General features: G+C 42.4%; 2 protein-coding genes across 2 annotated transcripts; one reads left to right on the top strand and one right to left on the bottom strand.

Moving 5' to 3' along the window:
• Positions 1-1094: 1094 nt before the first annotated feature.
• Positions 1095-3328, top strand: LOC117478924 (tripartite motif-containing protein 16-like). Its single transcript, XM_034125886.1, has one exon. The coding sequence runs from the start codon at positions 1095-1097 to the stop codon at positions 2754-2756; it is 1662 nt and encodes a 553-aa protein (XP_033981777.1). The 3' UTR covers positions 2757-3328.
• An 877-nt stretch (positions 3329-4205) lies between these two features.
• LOC117478771 (serine/threonine-protein kinase Nek6-like) lies at positions 4206-15028 on the bottom strand. The gene is made up of 5 exons (XM_034125674.1): positions 14940-15028; positions 14641-14751; positions 8681-8789; positions 7935-8042; positions 4206-4213 (listed from the first exon to the last, which is right to left on the bottom strand). Exons 1-5 carry the CDS (start codon positions 14979-14981, stop codon positions 4206-4208), a joined length of 378 nt encoding a protein of 125 aa, XP_033981565.1. The 5' UTR covers positions 14982-15028.
• Between the last annotated feature and the right edge of the window lie 1517 nt (positions 15029-16545).

Genomic DNA, 16545 nt, shown 5'->3' with positions numbered 1-16545 from the left:
TGCACGCTGTACTCTTTAGTCAACTGGACATCATTATCAATGCGCAGATCACTGCACTGGTACAAACTCATCTATACCGCTATGCTTGGACTGCTGCCCCTCTACATATCCACTTACATATCACACAAACAGTACAGCTATAGCCTACGATCTCAAAATTACATCACTCTGTCCGTCCCCTCAGTTCGCACAGTGCTTGGGAAAAAAGCCATATCATACTCTGCCCCCTCGACCTGGAACACACTTCAGCAGGAACTTAAGCTGACCAGTTTGATACCCATCACAGATTTTAAACTAATTTTAAAAAAGCTGGAGAAATCAACTGTGGGTGTTTGCACCTGCTATATCTGAATACTTTATATGGATTTCAATGACTACTTTTTTTACTGTGTTGTAATTTAGTGTTGCCTCTGTGTTTAGTGTCCTGTCTGTCTGTAACTTTGTGTGGTAGTGTTACCACTGACAGGTCTCTCTTGGAAATGAGACCTTGTGTCTCAATGAGATTTTACACCTGTATAAATAAAGGCTAAATACAAATAAAAAATGAGTGTGGAGCTGTGTGCTACAAAAGCCTGAATTTAAAACACATATTTTACAGCTGAAGACTGTTTTCAACTGTAGAGCAGGTTGTGAGCGAGGCTCCGTTTGTAAATGAGGAAACAGTTCAGAGTTTGATAAGCCCTCCCTCTTCTTCCTGCTCTCAAACACAGGCCGTTTCTCAATGTCGAGTAAACCTGCTGCAGAGCCACTATTTCAAGTATACTACGTCAACGAGTGGCGCCGAATGCTGGGCATTTAGCATGCATTTACACAGTCCTTCGGCGCCACTCGATGACGTAGTATACTTGAAATAGTGGCTCTGCAGCAGGTATACTCGACATTGAGAAACGGCCACAGCCAGCTCCACTCTGTACTTCCTGGTTCCTCCCCTTCAGATCCACACTGAGGAGGATGGGTGTAACCAACATGTGGGTAAAGCACAAGAGCTGATAGGCCACATTCACTGCACACACACATCCTGTTCAGATCACAGCTCACATAGTTTCAGCTCTCAGGAAGTGAAACTCAGACACTCGCTGCTACTGAGAGGTGAAATGGCGCAGAAAGGAGTTCAGCTGGACCGGGAAACCTTCTCTTGTTCCATCTGTCTGGATCTACTGAAGGATCCGGTGACTCTTCCCTGTGGACACAGCTACTGCATGAAGTGTATTAAACACCACTGGGATGGAGAGCTAATCCACAGCTGCCCTCAGTGTAGGCAGAGCTTCAGACCGAGGCCCGTCCTGCTGAAAAACACCATGTTAGCAGCTTTAGTGGAGGAGCTGAAGAAGACTGGACTCCAAGCTGCTCCTGCTGATCACTGCTATGCTGGAGCTGAAGATGTGGCCTGTGATGTCTGCACTGGGAGGAAACTGAGAGCCTGTAAGTCCTGCCTCGTGTGTCTTGTATCTTACTGTGAGAAACACCTCCAGCCTCATTATGACGTAGCTCAATTAAAGAAACACAAGCTGGTGGAGCCCTCCAAGAAGCTCCAGGAGAACATCTGCTCTCGTCACGACGAGGTGATGAAGCTGTTCTGCCGCACTGATCAGCAGTGTATCTGTTCTCTCTGCACTGTGGACGAACACAAAGGCCACGACACAGTGTCAGCTGCAGCAGAGAGGACTGAGAGGCAGAGAGAGCTGGAGGGGAGTCGACTAAACATCCAGCAGAGAATCCAGGACGGAGAGAAGGAGGTGAAGCTGCTTCAGCAGGAGGTGGAGGCCGTCAATGGCTCTGCTGATAAAGCAGTGGAGGACAGTGAGAAGATGTTCACTGAGCTGATCCGTCTCATGGAGAAAAGAAGCTCTGATGTGAAGCAGCAGGTTAGATCCCAGCAGAAGAGAGAAGTGAGTCGAGTCAAAGAGCTTCAGGAGAAGCTGGAGCAGGAGATCTCTGAGCTGAAGAGGAGAGACGCTGAGCTGAAGCTGCTGTCTCACACAGAGGATCACAACCAGTTTCTGCACAGCTACCCCTCACTGTCAGCCCTCAGTGAACCTACACACTCATCCAGCATCAACATCCGTCCTCTGAGCTACTTTGAGGACGTGACGGCGGCCCTGTCAGCAGTCAGAGACAAACTACAGGACGTCCTGAGAGAGGAATGGACAAAGGTCTCATCGACTGAAGTGGATGTTTTACTGTCAGCAGCAGAGCCCACCACCAGAGCTGGGTTCTTACAATATTCACAGGAAGTCACTCTGGATCCAAACACAGCAAACACATGGCTGGTATTATCTGAGGGGAGCAGAAAAGCAACAATCATGCAACAACAACAGTCTTATCCTAGTCACCCAGACAGATTCACTGGATGTTGTCAGGTCCTGAGTAGAGAGAGTCTGACTGGACGTTGTTACTGGGAGGTGGAGTGGAGAGGGGGAAGAGTTTTTGTAGCAGTCGCATACAAGAATATCAGCAGAGCAGGGGGGGGGAATGAATGTGTATTTGGACTCAATGACAAATCTTGGTCCTTAGAGTGTAACCCAAACAGTTATTCATTTCGTTACAACAGTATCATCACTCCCGTCTCAGGTCCTACGTCCTCCAGAGTAGGAGTGTACCTGGATCACAGAGCAGGTGTTCTGTCCTTCTACAGCATCATCTCTGAAACCATGACTCTCCTCCACAGAGTGCAGACCACATTCACTCAGCCGCTACATGCTGGAGTTCGGCTTTGTAATCATGGAGCCACAGCTGAGTTTTGTAAACTGAAATAGCTTGAAGTCATTTGAGGAACTCTTCTACTTCTTAAACTCACCGTGTGTCCATCATTGTTGCTGAGAGCTGATTGCTCATGTCTTCACTGCACAGAGATCAGCTGTCAATCAAACATTATGGGATGTGCTTTAACATCTTCTCACGAGTTGTTCTGTGTCGTGTTAAATGATCATATAATCATTTAAAACATATAGTCTTATACTCTGATTGCCTTTTACTCTGTTCAATTGTATTTGTAGTCTTGTATGTGTTTAACAGAGACGTGTGTTCATGATTTAAAAATGTGTTGAATATGGATATTGATGTATTTGTGTGTTGTTTCTCTTGTAAAGTGAGTCTTTAGAGAGAAAGCACCAGAGCTTCTTTCATTGGAGATATTTGATTCTAAAGGTTTTTAATTTGTAACTAAGTCTAAATGTGTTGAATGCATAAATGAAAGTTTGAATAATGCAACAAAACAAATCAAAAGAAAAGTCATAATAAAGAAAAGCCAACAGGTCGAGTGCCACATGTCTGTATATTTTGTAATGTTGGGGTTTTTCTTGTTAATAAAATAACTAAAAGGACAAAAGTGAAAATCTCTGTCTTTCGCTTTTTTTAATTATAAATATATAAATTATTTTTCTGAAACAAGATATTTTCATGTTTTTATATATATTTTATTTATTTGTAGGATTAAGAAAAATCAGATGAAACCAGAGCTGAAAAAGGTGAACTTGTACAATCTGAAAAAGGCATCTCTTGCTAAGATCAATAATGGAGCCTGAGGCTGGTGAGCCGTTTCTCCAGCAGCAGCAGTTTGATGTCAGACCGGTCCGACCGGAACAGGAAGGAACTCCTGCGTCACGTTGGAAACCTTAAAGTCACACAGGGAACATTGAGCTTCTGTTCTTCTGTGGGTTTGTTTTGAGTCTAATGTAAGAGTATAAAGCGTGGTGTGTGTGTGTGTGTGTGTGTGTGTGTGTGTGTGTGTGTGTGTGTGTGTGTGTGTGTGTGTGTGTGTGTGTGTGTGTGTGTGTGTGTGTGTGTGTGTGACAACACAACAGAACTCAGGTATGAGATCGAGATTGTGTCAGCAGAAAGACAGCAGGTGTGTGTGTGTGTGTGTGTGTGTGTGTGTGTGTGTGTGTGTTTGTGTGTGTGTGTGTGTGTGTGCGTGTGTGTGTGTGTGTGTGTGTGTGTGTGTGTGTATGTAAAGGAACTTAACCCTTTCATGCACGAATAATGACAACCTCAGTCAGGATTTGTTTTACCAAGTGTTTTTATTGCTCTGGGGGCATGAACAACAATATGTGGACAGTATGCGTTTATGTTTGAACTGAAGAAATTTGTATTTAACACAAATATTGATAAAATGATAAATAAAGATGTGCAAACTTAAAATGATATATGTAAATATAAAGAAAATCTGCATACATATCCAAAACACCATTTAGGAATACTCTATTTCACTTTCCTGTATAGAACACATGGAAAGAGTAACCTCCACACACCGCTGGCATGTAGACTCTCCGTTACAGTCTCTGTTATAGCTATGAACTTTTAAGAACTGATAACTGTGACACAACAAGATCCTTCATTGGGGATGCTATCTACTATGGTAATTGGCAAAGCACCCAGGGCACAAGGCCACGAGACACTGCATGCAGATGTACTTGGTTCTTCGTGTGCATGCAGCATCGTTACATTCATTACATAATTACATTATAATAACATAAGTATATTGATTTACGGCCCAAAAAGATATTGCAGATGAAGTATTTTCAAGAACAACAGTAGCAGTAAAAGTATGAATTGTAGTTGAAATATAGCCAGTGATGCATGACGTCCACATTAGTGGACAGATGATTCATCATAATTTCCTCCCAACATAAAATCAATATTTTGACAATTTATGAATTATATGATTCCTTAGTTGTTACTTGATGTCACCAACATGTTTATACCTGGCAAGATATGGACGAGTGACTGGGGCTGCTTCTCACTTCTCTTATTTTTAATTTCCTCGCTCCTCGGTCTCGGTATCACCAGAAGTTGATTTGTCTGCGCCATCTTGAGTAGCGTCCTATAGAGAGGCGAAGTCCCGCCCATCTACTTCCGCCCCATGGGACCTTATTTCGGAAAAATTATGTATTGAAGTCAATGTGGAGAGAAAGATTATCTCTCGATCCTGTTTTAATTGTGCCACGAATTACACACATGATGTTTGTCAATCTTAAAAAATCATTTCCATGTCAAAAAAGTCACAGTTTGTCGTAAAACTGTTGAAATATAAGACTATGAAAAATACTAGAAAGACTACAAATCCCAGAGTCCCGGTCCCGCATGCTGGCTCTTAGGAACCGACTAACTCCCCTTGTGTGTATGTACAGCTCTCAACATGCCCAGACTTGTAGTGATTTTCACCTCTTTTAATACTTTCCGCCTCATTCTGAAAGAAAGGAGTGAAATGTGCCAACGTGACGGCCGTCTTGGTGTGTGGTGCGAGACGGGAGATGTAGTTCATTGAGTGGTTTCACACAAAAAAAAGTGTTACTTCACAGTTTTACGACACATTTTTATTTTTTTGACTTGCAAAATTATCTTTTAAATTGACAAACATCATATGTGTAATTCGTGGCACAATTCAAACGGGATCGAAAGATAATCTTTCTCTCTCCATTGACTTCAATACATACTTTTTCAGAAATAAGGTCCCATGGTGGTCCCCCGGAAAGGGAGGGACTTCGCCTCTCTATTGCCCTTATTTGTGCCGGAGGAGCGAGGAGCGAGGAGCGAGGAGCGAGGAGCGAGGAGCGAGGATCGAGGAGCGATAATGGAGGAACCACCAGACCATCCTCCGGGGAAATCCTCAGATACTCGCCCCGCCCCCTTACTGTGTATCGCTCACTGATTGGGCGATGCAGCGCATGCACTGATCTGATGCTTCTTGACATGAGAGCAGTTTCCCAGCGGAGTGAAGAAAACACATGAAACTCACGAGACTCACCCCTCAGTCTATACTGTGTTTTGTTTCAATTAATGTATCATTCAGTTACAAATATGTGATATATCTGAACAACAAAGTGGTCAATCCAATGAATGTTAATTTAACTGGGTTTTGATAGATAACATATCTCTTTTTATTCTCTCAACAATATTAATCAAACTATTGTTCGTTTACACATTTTAAGAATGGCATTTATCGTTTTTGAGAATGAGTTCTTCTTTTATTTTATTTCCTTGGGTCTACAACAGATGATACAAATGTTAGTCAGTAAATGTAAATGCGATTATCGCTCCTCCGTTTTTAGGATTTATTTGATAAATACTAATAAAATTGAACAAAACGAAAAAACGAACGAAACGTAACATCCGGTACGGTAGCCGGTTTGTCCCAAAAGTCACCCGACATGAACACGGAGCGAAATTCTCAGTAGCTTCATTGTATTTTCTTTATTTTGTATTAATAACCACAACATGTCATCACCTTGTGGATGACTTGGTGACTCGTAGCGGAATAGAGGACCATCAGACAGGCGGTTTGTTGGTGATAAGACAGTATTGACACTCCCGTCTCAGGTCCTCTGTCCTCCAGAGTAGGAGTGTACCTGGATCACAGAGCAGGTGTTCTGTCCTTCTACAGCATCGTCTCTGAAACCATGACTCTCCTCCACAGAGTGCAGACCACATTCACTCAGCGGCTACATGCTGGAGTTTGGCTTTATAATTATGAAGACACAGCTGAGTTTTGTAAACTGAAATAGCCTGAAGTCATTTGAGGAACTCTTCTACTTCTTAAACTCACCGTGTGTCCATCATTGTTGCTGAGAGCTGATTGCTCATGTCTTCACTGCACAGAGATCAGCTGTCAATCAAACATGATGGGATGTGCTTTAACATCTTCTCACGTGTTGTTCTGTGTCGTGTTAAATGATCATATAATCATTTAAAACATATAGTCTTATACTCTGAGTGCCTTTTACTCTGTTCAATTGTATTTGTAGTCTTGTATGTGTTTAACAGAGACGTGTGTTCATGATTTAAAAATGTGTTGAATATGGATATTGATGTATTTGTGTGTTGTTTCTCTTGTAAAGTGAGTCTTTAGAGAGAAAGCACCAGAGCTTCTTTCATTGGAGATATTTGATTCTAAAGGTTTTTAATTTGTAACTAAGTCTAAATGTGTTGAATGCATAAATGAAAGTTTGAATAATGCAACAAAACAAATCAAAAGAGAAGTCATAAAAAAGAAAAGCTAACAGGTCGAGTGCCACATTTACACGTCTGTATATTTTTTAATCTTGTTAATAAAAGAACTAAGAGGACAAAAGTGAAAATCTCCGTCTCATGCTTTCTCTAACCCTTGTGTTGTGTTCGAAAGCTGTTACCGTTCATGGTGTTCACGGGTACATTTTGACCCATGATTTATTTCAGTCCAAAACACAAAAAATAAATGACTATCATCCAATATTATTTTAACTACATCATAACTAACTTATTGTGCATTCATAACCGTACAATCCGGCGGTACCGAAGTGGGCCGGTTGAGAGTCCCGGGCTGACTTGTAGTCCCAGTCCGTGGTGGGGCTCAAATCAGTATTTGCAATGTAATTACATACACGCTATATCGCCCCCCTTGATAGTGAAACGCCACGCGTGAGGTTTAGATTATTTCCTTGTCTCAATCCAAATTGAACTGTATGAAATTATAAAAAGGCATATTTGTCTTGTAGTAAATAAAAAGGGCGACCTGGAGCCATTCCTGCAATTTCCCCACAGGTGAAAGAGTTGACATGCTGAAAACCCAACCCCTGCAGGGGGGTCTGGGGGGATTCTCCCACAGGAGATTTTTTGAAATACTAACATAAAATACACATTCTGGTACTCTCTTGAGAAGAAAATAAATAAATCTATTACTACACATTTAAAAAAATGAATGCCATTTTTGTTTTGTGTTACTTTGTTCTGAAAGCTGAACCTGCTGCTCCTCACAGAGAGAAGAGGGAAGAGGCTGTGTGAATTGCTTTACATTGTGGATAAGGGTGGATAGCCCCCATTGTTCTGTGTGTCAAAATGAAAGACAGCCCACACACAGATTTAATGCTGTTTTTTAAATGTATTCTGTGTATCGAATCCATGTATATGAATATGTATGTATGCATGTTCTGTATTTACATGTTCTGTCTGTTCCTTACCTAAGGAGTGTGCCGCCGTGGTTTTGGAGCTGAAGAAGCGTCCTAATCCCAGGTCACCCAGCTTCACCTCACCTGTGGCTGTGATGAACACGTTGGCTGGCTTTATATCTGACACACACACACACACACACACACACACACACACACACACACACACACACACACACACACACACACACACACACACACACACACACACACACACACACACACACACACACACACACACACACACACACACACACACACACACACACACACATTGAAATGTAACGGCAAAGCTTATAAAATCATTGCAGGCTGTAGAGAAATGTACACTATGTCAAGTACACATTCCTTCCTGTGTTTAAATATTGATTGTACAATAAGAACAAAAGTACGAATAAATAGATCAAGTTTTTGCCGCTGATACCAATATGCAATTGCTGATGATCCATAATGAGGTTTTCTGATGGCTTTCATTCGAGCAGCTTGTACATTTATTGCGGCAAATATAAGTCTGACCCCTCAGTGTCTAAGGCTCTCCACCAGGGGGCAGCGTAACAAAGGAGATCAATGCAAGTGCAATTAAAGAACCACAAATAGTGGTGTTGGTTTCTTATCCTGTCAGAAACATACTAAGGTGAGGCCGTCCTTCAACCAGAAGTGTTCAAATGCTACCTCCTTTACGGGTTGGAAGACTCATTCCTGCACCACTCTTTTATGAAATGTGACGAGGGTGAGTAAATGGGTCAGGAGCTGCTTACCACGGTGCATTACTCTGCGTGAGTGCATGTGCTCCAGGGCGCTGCAGAGCTGCACAAAATACTTCCAGATAGTTCTCTCTGGGATGAGGCGCCTCTTCTTCTTGAAGTACTTTAAAGCTCCCATGTCATGCTTTTCCGGTTATTACCCGTCCCCTTGTGTGTTATGAAGGTTTTTATGCATGTAAACGGTGTGCAGAGTCAAAACCCTCAAAGTACACCCTGTAGCGAGTAAAACTCTAACACAGAAAATACCTCCCCAAAACGCCTCGTTGGAGATACGTCACTGCCCATTTGATTCTTCCGGGTACCGCATGATGTCATGCGGTACCCGGAACGAAATGGACCAATCCCGAAGAGCTATGGCCACACCAGCAGCGGCGTGTTCCTCCTCCAGAGGTTCGAAGAACCGGCATTTCACAGACGAAAGCTTCCAAAACATTGCCCAGTTTGAGGCCGGATATGCACAGCTTGTTTGGACCGTTTGGAGCAGGGGAAGATCTGGGTATACAACCTGTAAGTTTGCATTGTTATTTGTGTATTTATCAAACAAGACTGTTTAAATGTGTAAACTGTGTTGGACTGCTAAGCCATTGACACAGTGCTAACTGTGCTAACTAAGTTGCTAGAGTTTCCATATATCAACTCTAATATCAGCAGATGGCCTTGCATACATGTATCTCATAGCAGGAGAATGTCTGCATTCACACACAAAATACCTATTGACAGTATACTGCGGGTGATTTGCCGGTCAGTCGCGAAACGTAATTACATTATAGCTGGCGTAGCGATCTAACACACGGAGCTAGAGCTAGTTTTGGTCAGAAAAACATTTTTGTGATGCTACGTTGCTAGCGTTTAAATATATCAACTACAATGTCAGCAGATGGCCTTACATGTTTGTCATGGCAGGAGAATGTCTGCAGTCACACACACGGAATACTCATACAGTATACTCCGGTTTACCGTACATTGTGACCGTACATATACTGCATGTAGCTAACGAGGCTAGCTGTATGCTAGCGCAAAACAATGTATTCATGCAAGTTACATTGTATGGTAGCAGAATACCCGTATACGATTGCAATTATAAACACGTTATTGCTAGCCTAATATGAACCACTAGCTTTTGTTCATAGTAGTTTTATTACACTGCATTATAGTTGCCTTTCCTCCAAGCTAACGTTCATATCGTGTTAGCTACCAAGGTAAACAAAGCTAGGTTAGCATATTAGCAGGCAAGCTGTTCATTACACAACTACTACTAACGAATCTAAAAACAACTAAGTTTCTCTAATATTTTGTGATTTGCATTTGATTTCGTCCAGCCAGATCCTGGCGGACAATCCATGACGGGGAAGGGATTCTACTACTACTGAGGCCTCTTGCTAAAAGGCACCGCACCGCACCGGCTGTGCGCAGGCAAGAGGAGGAGGAATGGATGATATACATATGTATATATGTATATTTATGTTCATTTTGTACATTTCTAAAAATAAAGTTTAATGGAAATACTTAGTAGGCCTATCCTTTCTTCCCTGAATTCATATATAGCAAACCATGATTTGATTTCTCATCAAACAGTAGTAGTTTATAACGGGTAAAAATAACTTACTCTTTGTTATGAGCGGCTCGTAGGCCACAACGGAAAGACAAGGAGACATACACGAGTTTACAAAACCACGGCACATTTATTGTGGTAAATGCAGAGACAGGTGGTTGAGAGGATCGCAGAGTTAGTCTTCCTGCAGCCGCTTTGGAGAGAGACTGGGGCCGTAGTGTCCGGAGGTGTCCGTGATCGTGCTGATTAGCCTCTTCAGCTCCACCCCATCGTAAGACAAAGGCCCTGGGGCCGTCACACTCTTCGATAACAACAGTTAAAAATATATATGTATATAAAATATACCGCTGTACCGACGCCATGATAAGACTGATGTTACGCTGAGAGCAGCCGGGAAAAGCACTGACATGGGCGCAGCCTCTCTGGTGGTTGACTAATCAGAACGAGTGGCCGAGCTGACCAATCGGAGCACACTAGGCTCACAGGGAGGGGGGGGCAAGAGCTCCAACGAGTCGTTTAGTGGAGAAAGTGAATACTGCTGAATACACATGCTTGACAGAGATGCTGTATGCGAAACCAATGTGAGTTTGGAAAATTGCACAGTATAAATCTATTTTAGTATACCTCAACAATGTAATTATGATCAGTGGAAATGGCCATGACATGGGCCCTTTAAAGATAAAAAGGAAGCAATGTTAGTCCATAGAAAGTGACAATGCTAGATTCAAGATTCAAGGCTTTTATTGTCATGTGTGCAGTGGCGGCCGGTCCATAGGGGTGCTATGGGCGCCGCCCCACCTCTTCCCATATTAAAAAATATATATATATATATTTAAAAAAAATATATATTTTTATTTTTATTTTTAATAAACAAGGTAAATATTATATAATTGGTATCAGTAAAATGTATAATCTACAATAACATCTCGTTTAAAATAGTGTTATGATGTCTAAAGTTACTGATAAGTCACATGTTTCCTGCTGGCCTTGCCCGTGTACCTTCTCTCGTCTGGGCGCTAAGAGAGGAGCCCACAACCAGTGCAGCAGCAGCCACTAGCAGCTGACTGTTGCTATCTGTAACGTGTAAACTATGCCGCGAAAACATAATTTCAGCCAATCAGCGTCGTCAAATATGATGGTCACAGGGCTCCTACGTGAGCGCCCGGTGCAGTCTGTGAGTTGTTTGGACTCTTATCCAAGGAGACAAAACAGGAAGCTGTCATACACTCTGGAAGCATTAGCAGCTAATGAAAACTCCGTTTTTGACATAAAAATGGAATTATGGATCATCAATCATTTTTCAAAGTGACAGACACATTGGATGAACCTATGGATTAACCTTCAGCTGCGTTTTTCTCGTTTTTGATCAGAATTGTTATTCTGCAAAAGGTGAGCATATCTCCATGTTTTGCTACCTAAAGCTACGTCGTGTGATGTCTGTATTTGCTTCCCCTGTCACGAGTTCTGATCGCTCAATGATGATACTTATATTTCTAGCATATGTGGAATCTCAGCTTGTAAGCTTGTTTGTGCATATCCGATAAGTATATCGATTGATTTATACCTAGAGTGCGTTAGCATTTTTTCGCTCAGGGCTCATTTAGACGCTTCTTGTGAGACTTGTGTTTTGTTTCGGTAAACATGGTTCATATCATCAGTTAGATGCGTTTCCTCTGAGTAGGACACATTAATAGTTTATTACATTTTAAGAAGCCCTGAGAAAAAAAAACGGGGGAAAAAAGCCCCTTAACAGGTTAAATGGGAATTAAATCAGTGTTCCCAAAGCCCCGGTGTTCTGCAGTTTGTGTGGGCCTACTGTACTGTTGCACAGTTTATGCTGTAGAAACTATGTCCAGGACAAGGTGTTTGGAAGTTTTGGAAGATTCATAGCTAACCACACTGAAGTTATGGAGGTATTGATCAGTCTTCTCATATTTTTAAGCCTCAAATTGTCCTTCTCCCCCCCCTCTAACATCACCAGAAGTCATGATTTAAGGGGTCTTTTCTCAAAAAAAATTACCGGGGGAGCATCCCCCCGGACCCCTCTAGTATTGTCTGATCACCATTTCCACAGCCCCACCTAAAATATTTTCCACCAGCCGCCACTGCATGTGTGCATAGCTACAGTTCTCTTAGGTCACAGACTCCTCCAACAGAGCAACACAATAAAACAGATACAATAGTGCAAGTAGTACACATAATATAGAATATAATAGAAATAGTGCAAGACTAGTCTATATATATATGTTTCTTATGCTGGTGTTATCTATTGTGTATCTTGTTTTTTATGTATTTGTACGGCGACCTTGAGAGCCTTGAAAGGCGCCTATATAAAATAAATGTATTATTATTATTATTATATACAAGTAATTGGAATATTGATATATAGACTTGAAGATGCTATGGCCCGTTCTCATTTCATCAAATGTCCCTCCTCGACTCCGTGACCCGGAAATGAATTTTAGCGCGCCATGTTGAAGGACATCTCATTTCTCGAAATGCACTTCGAGGACCGAGCATCGAGCGTCGAGGAGGCTCTCTGGAGGAGCTATAACCGAGGATACACTGATGGGTCCTCCACGGTCCTCCGCGGATGCATTTCCGGCAACAGAGATGTTTCAAAGAGTCGAGACGCACGGCCGGACTGATCTCAGCCAATGACAGCTCTGCATGCATCCCCTGGATATTATTTTATTAACTGCTTTCGTCGCGACGCGATGTTTACAGTGAGAACAGCTGTGAGGTCCGTGCAGAAAGCAGAGCAGTGTGTATAATATATATCACTCAGTATAACAGGCCTACTCTCTTGATTTGCTTTAGTTTAGTAGATATCTACAAACAAAGTCGATATTTTTCTAAAATCATTTAGTGCTTCACATAATAAAATACACAATGGCTGTATCCTGATGATATGCTTTAGGAGCTGTAGGTGCGTGTGTGTGGTGTAGGTGTGTGTGGTACAGTGTGTGCGTAGATGCAGAGGACAGACAGGTCTCAGTTGGTTTGGTGTCCTCTGCTTACTTGTAATACTTGTAAATAAAACTTTTGGCCCGTCATTTATTTCCCTCATTGTAGCGACCAGAGAGGGGGGGGGGGGGGGGGATATATCCAGTCTCTGATAGTGTTACGTTATTATGAGAGTGCTCTGTTTGATTCTGAAATTGTATATATTTATATAAATATATACATATATGTGTGTGTGTGTGTGTGTGTGTGTGTGTGTGTGTGTGTTGTGTGTGTGTGTGTGTGTGTGTGTGTGTGTGTGTGTGTGTGTGTGTGTGTGTCTGTGTGTATGTCCGCATCTGTAGCCTGTTATTGTCTCATTATACCGCACTGTGAATGAATTCAAAGTAAATATATAAGTGGTCATGAACACATCTGTCCATCAGACAGAGGGCTGCTGTGCCTCCTGTCATCATTAATGGACGTCTCTTTAAAATGACCGCTCAGAGGAGAGGAGTTCTCATTTCTCTAACCGCCTGCTGCTTCCCCTCCTCTCTCCTCGACTCCTCTCTCCTCGGTTCCCCTCCTCGGCTCCTCCGCTCGCATCTCCTGTGGGCGGGACTAAGTCTCGAGGAGGGGAGTCGAGGAGGGGAATTTGATGAAATGAGAACGGGCCCATGTGTAGCATATGGGAACCAGGCCAAAACAAAGTGTTGCTCTCATCTCACATATTTTTAGTAGAATCATGAAAATGAATCTTGATAAAATACTAGTAATCAAATCTAACAAGTACGTTTGATGCTGCGTGTAAAATGAGTTGAGTTACGGACCGTCTACACAGCAGCGTTAAAAAAATCTTGAAACGCTTCTGCCCATTCACTTTGAATGGGGTGACGTCACTTTCCCTCACTTTTCGCCGAACTGCATTGTGGGCAGCAGAGCGGAGATTTTCAGGATTTTCAGGATTCAAAGTTGAACAATGTTCAACTTTTGAGGCTGAGGTGGAAGCGTCAGCCAATCAAATCCCGTGTACGCAAATCTGACAGTTCAAGCTCTAGCCAATCAAACGGCGTGTAAGCTGGGAGAGACATACCGCAGGTCATTTCCTCATATTCCAAAAAATGGAGGAGAAATTAGCGGTAGGGAATCACCCGGTGCTTTATGACCAGTCCCTATTTACCTAACGGGATATAAACCGGAGGAGCCAGGCATGGAGGGAGGTGGCAGAGACAGTGGTAGGTTTTCGCCTGTTTGGGGAGTTTATATCCAGTTTACTTCGGGCTTTTTTGCTTCGTATGTCGCGGGCGGGAGATTCATGTGATTGGTTGTTCGTGCCTTGCTCGCAAAAAATCCTCAAGCTTCAGATACGCCCACCTCCAAGATTTTTTTAACGCTGCTGTGTAGACGGTCCGTTAGGGTCACTGTTCTTGTTTGATCTGAGGTGAGTCTGTGATCTGACCTTTATCATCTGGGACAGATCTCCAGCATCCTCCAGCTCCAGAACGATGTTGAGCTCGTTGTCTTCAATGAAAGAGTCCAGGTATTTGATCACATTGGGGTGATTCAGCTGCTGCAGTGGGCAAACAGGAGACACACATGTTTTCATGCTAACACAGCATGCAGCAGCTCCCACAAGAAGAAGTAGAGCTGAACTCAAAGTGATGCTCATACACTAGTTATCCTATGTTTCCCTTAATGCTGGAAACCTGTTATGGTGCTCTCACTGACCCCCTGAACACAATGATGGATCAACTTTACCTTCATCTCTCTCCTTGATGCAGTCCTGACTGGCCTTGGCATCCATCATCGCAAAGATCTGCAGTGACAAAGATTCAATAAATGTATTCTTTGACTTCTTTCTTACACTGTAAAAAGTTCAGCTTGCTATGAATCTTGAGTCCAACTAAACACTAGCATTGGTCAGACTCTAATCTGAATTATACTCAAAGAAACAAAAAAACTTAAGCAGACTCTCACTCTTTATGTTCAAACCTTATCTTAACTAATCATTTAAAAGTAATAATTAAGTTCTGATCAGGATTGAGCCCCATCCCCTAAATCAGGGGTCGGCAACCCCTGGCACACGTGCCACCAATGGCACGCGGCACCGTAACCAGTGGCACACTAGGAATAAGTGGAATAAGTGTACAAAATATTTATTTTATTTAATGTATTTTCGGTAACGGGGAGACCGCCGCCAGAGCGCGTCTCCCCGTTACCTGCAGAAGGAAGCCATGCACGCAACGCAGCCCCACTCAAAAAGGCCGATCGCGAGACGTAACATACATGACACTTTTCTCTGTGTGCGGCAAAACAAGCTCGCCAAAATCGCTTCACCAGTCTGGCAGTATTTTAAGGTGTCCGAAAAAGACAATAAAATAGCGGTATGCAACGTGTGTGAAGCAGAAATCCTGCAGCTCCACCCGCTGTGACGGACCGGTGAGCGGAGCAGAACACACAAGAGTTAGACCTAACACACTTAGCTATTTGATCTACCTTTGGAACTAGTTATAAATATATTTATTCTTCACTGTCACTCATTACTGGATCAGTGAGCTGCATGAGATACTGACAGGCTGTCAGGAGAGAGAGAGAGGGGGAGAGAGGAAAAGAGAGCGCTTCCGCTCATTTCTCCCGTGTTATTATCCAAAGTTAATGTAAACTTGAATAATGTAGGCTACTTCATTTGAATGTAACAATTATGTTGGTTGTTGTTTGTGGAAGCTCTTCAACACGTTGATAATTCACGATCGTCGGCACGCTGATAACAATTTTTTTTTTAATGGCACTTCATATCAAAAAGGTTGCCGACCCCTGCCCTAAATCAAATAATTAGCATCAAGCACACGGTCCACATCAAGGGTGCATGCATGTGACATTTCAGAAGGACGTCCTGAAGCAGACTGCTGACGTCTGTGTGATTTCCTTTAAGAGAAACTGATAAATGATTCATTAACAAGTCCTTATTCATTTAACAATCCACCTTTAACCCTTCTGGCAAATAACTTGTTTCAGAAAAATAATTTAAATATATATTTATAATTTAAAAAAGCAAAAGACAGAGATTTTCACTTTTGTCCTTTTAGTTCTTATATTAACAAGAAAAACCCAAACATTACAAAATATACAGACATGTGGCACTCGACCTGTTGGCTGTTCTTATATATATTCATGAAAAGAAACTGGTCCTACACCCCCCCATCATTAAACCATCAAACCCCCCCGTCATTAACCATTTGCAAATCCACCTTTGACTTCCTTTGCCCTCCTGACGTGTAAATCATGAACACACGTCTCTGTTAACCTGTTAAGCACCAAGCCTGTTTTTCATGTTTCAGGCTCGAAAATGACATGCCCAAAACAA

This window comes from Trematomus bernacchii, unplaced genomic scaffold (genome assembly GCF_902827165.1).
Source record: "Trematomus bernacchii unplaced genomic scaffold, fTreBer1.1, whole genome shotgun sequence".
Lineage (NCBI taxonomy): Eukaryota > Metazoa > Chordata > Actinopteri > Perciformes > Nototheniidae > Trematomus > Trematomus bernacchii.
This window is presented reverse-complemented; position numbering and strand designations above follow the sequence as displayed.

Coding starts and splice junctions, on each gene's coding strand:
- LOC117478924 (XM_034125886.1), top strand. CDS start 1,095: ATGGCGCAGAAAGGAGTTCAGCTGGACCGGGAAACCTTCTCTTGTTCC.
- LOC117478771 (XM_034125674.1), bottom strand. CDS start 14,981: ATGCCAAGGCCAGTCAGGACTGCATCAAGGAGAGAGATGAAG. Junction 14,752..14,939: donor CATCAAGGAGAGAGATGAAG/GTAAAGTTGATC, acceptor TGCCCACTGCAG/CAGCTGAATCACCCCAATGT. Junction 8,043..8,680: donor ACGCAGAGTAATGCACCGTG/GTAAGCAGCTCC, acceptor TGTGTGTGTCAG/ATATAAAGCCAGCCAACGTG.